General features: G+C 49.6%; 1 protein-coding gene across 25 annotated transcripts in view; it reads left to right on the top strand.

The window, feature by feature from the left end:
• The first annotated feature begins 527 nt into the window (after window positions 1–527).
• Window positions 528–11,241, top strand: part of MAGI1 (membrane associated guanylate kinase, WW and PDZ domain containing 1) — a 290,260-nt gene continuing 279,546 nt past the window's right edge. For all 25 annotated transcript variants that reach the window (XM_048957507.1, XM_048957493.1, XM_048957509.1 and 22 more), the window contains exon 1: window positions 528–1,242. In XM_048957507.1, coding sequence (XP_048813464.1) covers window positions 954–1,242 — 289 coding nt within the window. In that variant the 5' untranslated portion in view covers window positions 528–953. The remainder of the gene's footprint in view (window positions 1,243–11,241) is intronic.

Here is an 11,241-nt window from a genome sequence, read left to right as displayed (position 1 = left end):
AGTGTGAGTGGGGAGGGACAGCTGGTGTAGGCACAACGACAGTCCCCACTGGAGTTTTTGCACGAGTTCTGGGTAACTTTGAAGAGCACGTGGATGGACGCATACCATTCCTCCCCACCAGAAACACATCAGTGCAGTCTGTCCCGCGTCTAAACAACTGCATGGGAAAAACAAAACGCGAGAACATTATTGACGTTAGAAATTCCAGCACTCCGGAGCAGGCGAGCAGAGAACCGAGGACTCGCGCACAGCCTTCTCCCAGCGCCGCAGAGCGCTTCCTTGCCGCGCTGCCAGCTCGTGCGAGCCTTCCCACCGCACCACCCGAAAGCACAGGTGGGCGCCCGCCCGCCCGCACCTGCGCACCTCGCACGGACCGCAGCCAAGCGCGGCACCCATCGCCCCTCCGCACCGCCGCGCGCACGGCTTTCCCGCGGGGCGCTCCGCCTCCGCCCGCCCCGAGCGGCGCGACCCGGGGTGCGGGGCCGGCACGGGGGCGGGGAGGCGGGCGGGGGCCGGGGCGGGCCGTGCAAGGGCGCCTGCGCCGGAGGTGCGGAGCGCGGCGGAGCGGGACGGAGCGAAGTGAAACAAAACAAGCGGGGCTTTGTAGCGCCTTAAAGGCGCCGCGTCCGCTCCCGCGGAGAGAGAGAGAGCGGAGGAGGAAGGAGAGAAAACAAAGCGGCCCCGCGGCGGTGGAGACAGGGAGGGCGAGAAGGAGCCGGATTTGCTTACTGAGCACTTTTTAAATTTTTACTTTTTTTTCTTTCTTTCTTTCAGTTTTTATTTTTATTTTTTTATTTTTTGAAGTCCCTTCCGCGGGCGCGGAGCCATGCGGGCGCGGCGCCGGCGGTGATGGCTGTGAGCGGGCGGCGCGAAGCGGTCTATGAAGCGGCGGGTCGGAGCCCCTGCGCACCTGCTTAACGCGCCGCCGCGGGCGCGGAGAGCCGCGCAGCACCATGTCGCGGGTCGTCCAGAAGAAGAACCACTGGGCCAGCCGGGTGCGGCAGTGCGCGCTGAGCCGCGGGCCCGGCGGGCAGCTGGGCTTCGTCCTGCTGGGCGGCGCGGAGCACGGCGAGTTCCCCTACGCGGGAGCGGTGGCAGCGGGAGGCGGCGAGCAGGCGCTGAGCGAGGGGGAGCTGCTGCTGGAGGTGCAGGGGGTGCGCGTGTCCGGGCTGCCGCGCTACGACGTGCTGGAGGTGATCCGGAGCTGCAAGGAGCCCATCGTGGTGAAAGCCGTCAAACAAGGTGCGAGGGGCCGGGGGGTGTCCGCGAGTGGGGAAGGTGCGGAAGGGAGAGGTGAACGTTTTCCCTTCGGGCAGCTCAGGCTGTGCGAGCAGCGAAGTTGCTGCCCGTGTCACGCTTGTGCACGCCCGCGTGCTCACCTTTGCCACGTGCAAGCGTGCGGCCGGACGCCTGCATCCCTGCGTTGGGGCGCGTTGTCCCGAGCCCTCGTCACACGTTCCCAGCTTGCGTTAAGCGATTGCGTGAGGTTGGCTTCCCCGCGCCCTGAGGCCGGGGCCGGCACCTGGTGTAGGGGCACAGAGTGGTGGGTTCACCCCTCCCGCAGCTCCGCATCGCTCCCTGCAGCGATGATGGATGGAGACTTGGCCAAAAGTAAGCGTGTGCTGCGTGTCTGCGTGGAACTGTCAGCTGGGGGAGGGGGAGTGCTGCCAGCCGTCCCCTAGGGCTGCTCGTTGATGGGTGAACGCTGGCGTGGGGCTGCTGTCCCTTAGGTGGGGGCACGCACAGGTATAGCTCTGAGCTGAGCTGGGACAGGAACAGTAAGAGACCTTTAGAAAAAAACACTTTGTATCCACATACACAAAGCAGTGATACAACAGGTCAACGTCACAAGCGTGGCAACCAATTTGCAGTTTCCAGGGCAGGACTGGAATTCAGTGCCAGGAAACTGCCCGTGCTGCTGCTATGGGATGGGTGGGACGACAGATGGACACCTGCGATGACACAGCTGTGAGGGAGGGAGGGAGGAAGGAAGGGCAGGTTCCATAGGGAGAGTCGTTAGGAGAAAGTTTGATGTGGTCCGGGCACATCGAGAAGTTTGGGGATGTGTGGTGGGTGGAGGTGCACGGAAGCACAGCCATTCATCAGTCATTTGGAACAGGTTCCCAATGTGTAGTTACAGTAACATTTGGAACAGACCGCCTGAGGAGTGGTGAAGTCACTGGAGGTGTTTAAGGGCAAATGTGGTACTTAAGGACATGCTTTAATGGGTAATATTGGTGGATGATTGGACAGGATGATCTTAGAGGTCTTTTCCAACCTTAATGAACTTTGAAACTGTAGAGGTATTCCAGCAAACAGTGCCAAACTCCACCAAACCCAGATGTCTTTAATGCCTGCTCTCCCTGCTGCTGAGGAACAGAGCGGTTGGTGTGGGCTGCCCAGACTGGGTGGCAGGCAGGAGGCTGAAGTATGGGGAAATGTGGCAGATTTTGGTGTATCAGTTGTTGTAGTAGGTGTTAAAATACAGCCTGCCATGTTGCAGTGTGGTCAGTGGGTGAAGGAAGATGTGTGAGTCCTTCCCAGCAAGCAACTGGTGATTAAACTTTTGGTTATTTTGGAAACAGTCACTAGTCTAAATAGAAACTTGTATTTGAAATATACCAGAAACGACAGAATTTGATGGTAAATAAATACATCTCGGCTCCAGGACGGTCGAAGCAGGAGACAGACAACCAGTTTGTAGAGTGCTGGTTGGGATTACCTGGAGCTGGGGAGAAAAGAGTTCAAAGCTGAGCCTGGAGTCGGAGCAGGCACTTGAGCCTTGCATCATCCATACCCAGAGGGGAGAGCCAAGCCTGGCTATGATGGTGATGATGATTGCTTTTTGAATGCTGTGTTAGAATGAAATGTAGAATAGAAATATATGGTTTTGTTGATCCTTCTTTTTTTTTTTTTTTTCCTTCTTTTTTTGTGGTTTGGAAACAGCTCTGTGTGCCTCTCAATGATTGTTGGCTTCTGTGCTCTGCTCTGCGCTGAGCAGGGAGCTTCCTCATGGGTCAGGATTCCATGCGTAGGAAAGGAGAGTTTTAATTAAAATACATTACTTCTCTGCTGATTAAAAAGCTCACTGCAGGGATGGCAGCTGTCATGCAACAGGAAGCGTGTGGCACTGGAGCAGAAAGCAAAAGAATGTGAAGATGAGGATGCAAGCACGCATCAAACTCTGATTCTCCTCCTTTTCCCAGTGTGGGGAGCCCGGTCCGCTGGTGCTGCAGTGCTAGGGTGATCTTGGCCTGGAAATGTATACGTTTTACTGCCTGGTCTATTTCATATGACATTTACAAGGCTGGAAAAACAGGAAATTTACCATAAATGAGTCAGTCATCTGTGAGCACGAACAGAGAAAATAGGTGTTCTGACCTTGCAGTTAGTGGACAATTAGGGACTGGGATGTGAAACAAAGGTCAAATAAGCTGTGCACGTGTTCTGTCATTAAACTGAGGTTTATAGACTTGCAGGTCCACATGCAATATTTTCTTTTTCTTTTGTGAGCTGTAAGTTTGAGTAGGTTCCCACAAAGTACAAAAATGGGGAACGTTTATGAATTTGCTTAATTGGAATAGCAGTATTTCATATTGCTGGTGTGGGATTTCTTGGTCCTTTGCTTACCCTGAGAAGGAGAGTGAGGAACTAGAGAACTTTTATGGGGAAGAGAAAGGGAAAAAAAACTTTGTGTCCTTTTTTGGTATTATGTTTGAGGGGAAAAAGATACCACTATAGTTGGTTGTTTTGGGGAAGAGAAAGGGAGAATCTGCTGCCGTGTGTCTTTCAGGGCTGGCAGAGGTGTGAAAGAAAGCTCTGTTATGCTTTTATGATTGTTTTCATCTTACATCTGTGCCTTCATGCTGATGGAATTGGCAATGAACTTCTGTGCAGTTAATAAATGATGTTTTATTATTACTTAGTCTGAGAGCAAAGAATGAATAGACAGGATTATAGGAGCGGTGGTGGCGCGTTCTTGCGTGAAACTTGCATTGCTGTAACACAGCCGTTTCTTGGCTGTATTGCTAATGCTGAAGTCTCCTTGAATATAATTCATGGTTTTCAGAATAGCTTGATTAGAGAAATCAGAAATAAGTGTCAGGGTGCTAAAGTGGGCGCCCTGTGTGGGGGTATGGTGGTGCGGCCCAACGCAGCAGACGTTCATCGTGCCATCTTCACGAGGGAAGAATGAAGGCTGTATCTTCAGATCTGTCGCATGGCGTTTCCTTTAAGGCGAAATGTATGGGTTTTTTTTCTCCCCCTGAGAGGGAGGGGTGCATTTATAGAGGTTTTGGGCTGTGGCCTTTTGTTTTTGTACTCTGGTTGGTGCCCTGTGCCAGCTGCTGCCCGTGCCAGGCGCCGGGGCAGGAGATGTGCCAGAGCTCATGTTCCCATATGCTTATTTTTAAATTGCTTTTTCAGTCCTTTGTTCAACTCTTTGGTCCTGCAAAAAGTCTCTCTCAGGATCCTAAGCCCCTACATAACCAATGGCCATGAAACAGTGAGGTATTTCCATCAGGTCGATGCGATTCATGATTTCAGTAGTGCTTTGGAGCTGGGCTGGTCCCACAGTTGGGAGGAGCTGTGGCTTTATGTCAGCCATGTTCAGGGTGAGTAGGAGCAGGCGTGACCCCAGATGGAACTGCTGGCTGTTTACCCTCTGCTATGAGCTCCGTTCATTTCTTTTCAAACATTAACTTGGCCCTGAGGTAAATCCTCAGGCACGGTTTGGTGAGTGAACACTTCCAGTGTCAGGTTGGCATTTGCCATAGCAGCAAAGCGTTGAGATCAGTTACTCCCACCAAAGCGAATAAAAACAGCTTCTTCCAAAAAGCTGGTGCGAGCAGAGGTTGGGCTTTTTCTTCCTAGAGATGGTTTGTGAGAGAAGTGCTTTGAGGACCTAAGTGGATTCAGAGTGAAAGCTCTGACATGCCAAGTGCAGAGATGTTGGTGCATTTTAGATTGGTAAGGTCTGTTTTCAACACTGCCCCTCTGGGATAAGCATCAGGCAGGGCCAGTCACTACCGAGACGTAAAATAAAAGAGGACAGATTCTCTCTTTCGCATCGCTTCTCATATATTTTGTTGCAAACCATTAATCTTCTCTCTTTAAAGTGGTACTGCCTTCACTGTCAGGAAGAGGTCTGCCTGCTTGCTGGAATGCTGCTGCTGGATGGCCGCCTGGCCATTGCTGTGCTGACTATATGGCCATCTCCTTGTCAGGGTGCAGAAGCTGGTGCTGCTATGGCAGAGCACAGCCATCCTGCTTTAGGTGGTGATTCAGTGCCACGTCCCTGAGTCAGAATTAATACGATCCTTTTAATGGCGTGAAATGGGATTATGTTTTTCACAATGAGGTTCATCTTTCCACTCATTGTGATGGGACTCCAGGCTCCCTCTTTATGGACAGTCAGATCGCAGTGCAATTAAATCACAATTAAAGTCTCATTATGAGCAGTATTTCAGCAGTGTTGCAAAATAAGATGTTAACACCATCCCATGTGTTGTTTCAGCTTATTTTTTACGACAGTCACAACTTCTGCACAAGTGAATTACTGAGCTGCTGTTGTGATACTTAAGGTTCAACTTCTGTGTGTCTTGTTAGAAATTTCAATTTAACCTCTTAACGGGTTTGAAAATCAAACCATCTGTAGCTCACTGTATTGCTGTCCTTGGGATTGTCATCTTGTCCTGGTTCAGGATCCTTCGTGAACCTTCTGACCATTGCTGTATCTATTTCTTTGCTGCCCAAGAAAAGTCCCCCTTCCTCCTGCAGTGGGTGCATGCATGGGGACACACTGACCTGCAGCAGCTGCACAGAGCTGTGACAACCTTGTGTGCAGTTCCTGTGACAACTCAGAGCCATCATTTGGGCCAATGAGTCCCTGGTTTGTTCTGTTTCAGCATTGCTCAGTTTGAAGGAAGCTGAGGAGATGCTGCTGCCTCAAAGGCATTTCCTATTGAATTAGCAATGTCTGAGCTGTGGGCAAGGGTAGCAGCCTTAGGACCTATATTGATGTTTCTTTTTTTCTTTAAAAAAAAGACCAAGATCGTTATGTACATTCCTTAGTGGTTGGTAGTTCTTCCAGCTCTTCTTTTTCCCCCTTCGTGTTCCCCCACTTTGATTGGAGCTCATAAATCGAGGCCTGCAGGTTTTTGATCTTTGTAGTCTGCAAGTGACCTTACATCTCTTGATGAAAAGCACGGGGCAATGGTTCTGCATGCACAAGTGCCATGCATTTATGGAAGCAGTATGAAGAGTTCAGTGTAAGTGAGCTGGGTGCCCAGATCCTCACTGGGATCGGTGTGTGCTCCCTCCTGCTCTGGGTACCAGCTCCTGGAGCAGCAAAATCCCGACTCTCTGGATCCATGTTCCTGCAGAATATATTTCTAACTCATATACAGGATTGTATTGGTGACCTTTCTGCACCAAAGACACAGGGATGCACCATCCTCCTTGAGTTGGATGAGCATCACTGGAGGCATTGCCTGTGGGACAGCAGCAGCAGCTGAGCGCTGAGCAGCAGCACTGCCAGGGTGGCAGGAGCAGCTCCTGAAGAACACTGAAGCTTTCTGCTCCATCTCGAGAGCCACACGTGAAATGCATGGCGAGCATTAAGTGTGGGGTGCTCTGCAGGGAGCTGGTGTTGGGAAACAAACCTCAGCCTGGGCTGTTGGCCAGTTTGTTTTCTGCTGATCTGATGGAGAGCTGTGGCAGAGGCTGCCTAGTTCCAGAGCATCTTGGCAGCCTTTACCCTAGGCTGATATGCTGGCAGGCTTGAATTTATTATCACTGTTATTTTATATATATTTTGCATGTCTCTTCCTTCTGGACCAGACAGGTGGGCCACCATCCCTCCCGGCCCCATCAGAGTGGTGTGGTTCAGGGGAGCTGGGATGTTTTTGTCCACATCCCCCCTTCACTTTCCAAAGGTCAGGCATTCCATCCATCCTTTGTCCCCTGACATTTCCAATGGTTTCCAGAGCTGCCGCAGGCTGGAATGATGGCACCATTCTCTGCTAATTCCTGGTTCTGCCTTTGGCATGGTTTGTGCTGAACTGCTTTGTGTTAATAATATGCTTTAAACCTATGTATATATTTCTGACTGCCCCTAGTGTACCTTTCGGAAGCAAAGCAGTTTTTTCTTCAGGTCCTGATGTTTTGGTTACATTTTTGCAGAGTTGGTTTTCGGCTGAGAACAGTTCCTGGTTTTGTATTGCAGAAGATTTGTATCATAACTTAAAGGAAAACAAACAAACGTTTTTACTGTTTGCATTGAGTGTCCTCATGAGGCTAAACAACACTGCTTGGTACACGGTGTGTAAATAGCACAAGGTGTCCTCCTGCCTTTGTGAATGAAACAACAAAACCCCCAAAGCAAACAAACAAGGAAGGCTGACTTGCAAAGGGAGCAGATGCACTCACAGTTGCAATGCATTTGAATAAGGCATCGGCTTTCCATGGTTTGCTAATCCTTGTCGAAAGAGTCCATTGTCTTGGACCATACATCTGTAATTTTGGAAAATCAGTGCCTCATTACAATTAGGTTGGGAAGAGACCAGACTTTTCTTTCTTCATATCCTTAAATCACAGTGTCTTTTTTTCTTGAAGGGGAAAACCTCAGCTCTGGGGTTTTTCACTTAGTTATTAACAAAAAGCCTTTGAAAAAGAGGCTGCCTAAAATCCAACCACTCCTTCAACACAAACAAAGCTGTGCAGATATTGTGTGCTTTCAAAAAAACCTTTCATGTTCAGTTCCTCTTATTGCTGCGGTGAGGATCCTACGCAGAGCGGATATTAGCCCTAACTGATGACAGACACAGGTGCCTTGATTTGTTTTTCTTTATTTTGAGGGTGATGCATAAGCAAAAGATGGGTAAGCAACCTTCAAACAGGCTAAACTGGAAAGGTAAGAAAAGAACCCGGGCTTCAGAGTAACTGTGAGAGGATCTTTCCTAAAAATAGTGAGGAGTATGTAAGGAACAGATGGAGTCATCCATTTCCAAAGGTGTACATGCGGCTCCCAGGTAGCGATGTAGGGATGCAGGAGGATCTTGTGGGGGTTGGACTGCCAGAGGAACAGTTCTCTGGTGGTTTAGTGGAAGCTGGGCATGGCGGGAGAGAGGCAGAGGAGGGATGCCCAAGTGTTGGGCTCAGGAGAGATTTCCCTGCTCCCTTCCCAATTTGTTACCAGTACTGCAGCTCTCCTGCCTCTAAATGGGCATCAGGAGAGGACCTGCTGTGCAGCAGCGTGTCCCTTAAATGCAGAGGCATGAAAGCTTTCTGCAGGACTGGAGGAGCGCGTTTCCAGCTGATTACAGACCTCTCTCCCAGGGCAGTCTGGGCAAAAATCATTTTGTTCTGCTCGCCCTAAATGCCTGCATCAATGTAGAATCTGGGATGCAGCATTGCTGTGTGATCCCTGTGAGGATGCAGTGCCTGAAATAGCTTGTGCTGCCCCAGGCTGCTGCTGGAGGACAGCCTGCATGGGGACAGCTGGGGCCACGTGGCACGGCGTGCCCTAGGCTGGCTGATGGCAGGTGGGCACAGGGAAAAGCTGTGCTCTGACTGTGTTTGGGGACGTAGTTGTTCCCCCACTGGGCATCCCCTGTGCAGTGTTGGAGCTGCAGGGCTCTGGCAGACTGCAGTGCTGCTCCAGCATTGTTCTCTCTTATCCTTGGGGCAAGAGAGGGGCTGATTTCATGCACAACAAAGAGTCGAGTCCTTCTCTGTCTCTGGTATGCATTTTTCCTTAAACAATGAAGTGACTAATATAGAATATCGTCTTAATTTGCACTATCTGTGGTTGTAGAGGAATGACAGCAGTGTGACTGCATTGAGCAGTCTGGCTCTGCTGGGTGAGCAATGGGGCACTCCGTAGGGGTTATGTTCAAAGCAAATCACAACTTGTTTTTCGGGGGGTTTGCTGTTTCTTTTAATTTCCTTTTTAATTCAATTATCTTCTGCCCATACCTCAGCAATTTCTGTGTCTTAGTTTTATGTGCAAATAGCAGAGGTGTGCAGGGGTCTGTCAACTTGTGCGTAGTCTGTATGTTCTGTGAGTTCCTCCTGTCCCCTGCAACCTGCTGCTATTAAACCAGACTGCTTCCAAATGGAGACCTGTGCTGAAGAATACTGTCCTACATTTACCATAGCTGGATTCCTTCCCCTCTCCCTTTTTTTTTTTCTTCCACTTTCAAATGAAGAAGTGCTGGCTGAGAGTATCGATCACTGACCCAAATTCGCATGGAGGTCTTTTGGTCTGAACTTGAAGCACAGCCTGCATCAATCTTTCCCATGGCTGGAGGCTGTGTTTGCAAGGAGCGAGGCTGCTCAGCCCCATAGCTGCCTGCTGCAGGAGGCACAGCAGGAAAACCCAGGCAGGGCGCTGAGGACAGCAGGGCTGTGCTGGTCCAAGGGTTATGTGTAGGGGAAAGTTTTCTGTCTGCACCCAGCCAAACAGGAGGAGCCTGTGAAAACACTGTGCATCACCTATCAAAATAGTTAGAATTCCTGGGTGAGGCTCCTTGGACATGTGACCTGTGTGTGTTTATATAGATATCCTAACTTTTTTGCACTGTAGCATTCTTATTGTCAAATGCTGCTTTGGTAAGAAGTTCTGGGATCTTTTCTGTCTCTCTTTTTTTTTTTTTTTTTTAAGTGGAAACTTATCCCATGACAGCAGCAGCTCAGGCTGTCAAACAGCCAATGCTGTAAAATTCACAGTAAATGGCAAAACATTGTGGCGGAACAGCTATTTGAAAGCTGAAAAGGAACGGTGTAAAACCACCATTGCAATGGCCCCAAACAATTCCTATCCCCGTTCCCTTCTCGTGGGATGCACAAGCAGCATCCGAATGTGGTAAAAACATTCATGTTCTGCTCCACGCTGTTCCCTTGGTGAGGGTGAGTTAGTGATGCCTGAAGAAGTCCTTGCAGGAACATGGGGCACGTGTGTTCATGAGCCCTCAGTAGCAGGACCCCGATGTCTCGCCTGGTGCTATGGGATGGCTGCTGCCTTGTTTCCCATGAGTCATTTTGGGAAGGAAAACTGGAGCACTGCTCCAAGTTATCTGAGGAAGGTGTCTGGTTCCACCCTGCTGGCAGCTCTCTGGCCCTTAAAAGGCAATGAAGTTGGTTGAGCTCCCTCATTCCAAAGGCAGGTGAAAATTACACTTGAACTGATGGTGATTGGTTTTGGGAGAGTGGCAGAAATGAAGACGTGGGTGAATTACAGCAGTATTTCAAGCCTGGTGGAGCCGGAGGCTGTTGTGCTGGCAGTGCATTCACCCACAGAGCTGTCTCTGCCTGGTTATGGGACAGGAGAAATGGGAAGAGGGGCTGTGAAGTCTCAAAGTGATACCAGATTGTGTGCTGGCCAAATATTGCAAAGCTGAGATTTTTATCTGCCAAAGAGATGACCTGGGGACTATCCAAGGTGGTTTTTCCATTTAGTTCTGTTTTCTGCTCCCAGTTTTCCAGTTACGAGTTGAACATGTATCAGGTTTTCCAGGAGCTAAGGCAGCCTTTGTGTAGTACTGAGCTGGGATAGGATAGCTTGGTTGCATCATGGAGTGGTAAGCAGTGAGTACGTGAATTTGGATTTGCTGAAGCTGTTACAGAGGAGAAAAGCCCCAGTGAAAATGAGAGGGCTTAAATTTAAGTGTGTGCTAGTACAGTAAGTACATCATAGAGGGTTTCTTCTGTAGAGGGTTTGTCTGTCTGTAAAAGGTGCTCTAATTGGTGCTGAGGCTTGTCTGAACCAGTGTGCAAACTGCTGTTTGCTTAAAAGTTGTCATGATCTTTGAGAGCTCACTGATGTTCAAAGCTTAGGGTTTGCTTCATTCACCACGTTTCACATTGCTTTCGTTGGGCACACCTGCTGTTGTGGCAGCTGCCCTGATGATGGGATCTTGCCCCTGACTGCAAATACAAGTATTTTCCACACTGCATTGTCTGGGCAAGGAAGGTTACATCTGCATTCTGCTTTGAGCTTTTTTCCAGAGATGCTGGATGCAGAAATTCACCAGTTATTTTCTGAAAAAAAGCCCAGCATTTTGCTGCCTGCAGATCCTTCCTCCCTTCAGGTCTGGTGCAGTGCTCTCATAGGAAGCTTTAAAGCATTCCCTTAAAAATTTAGGGACTTTTTTTAGCCACCTTACGTACTTAAATGACAAATGGTGTATTGATTGCAGATGGAGGCACGATTCACTGTAATAGGCAGCAGCCACGCTGTGG

The sequence above is a fragment of the Lagopus muta genome, chromosome 11 (genome assembly GCF_023343835.1).
Source record: "Lagopus muta isolate bLagMut1 chromosome 11, bLagMut1 primary, whole genome shotgun sequence".
NCBI lineage: Eukaryota > Metazoa > Chordata > Aves > Galliformes > Phasianidae > Lagopus > Lagopus muta.
The sequence above is the reverse complement of the archived record's forward strand: the minus strand, read 5'-3'. Positions and strand labels throughout refer to the sequence as shown.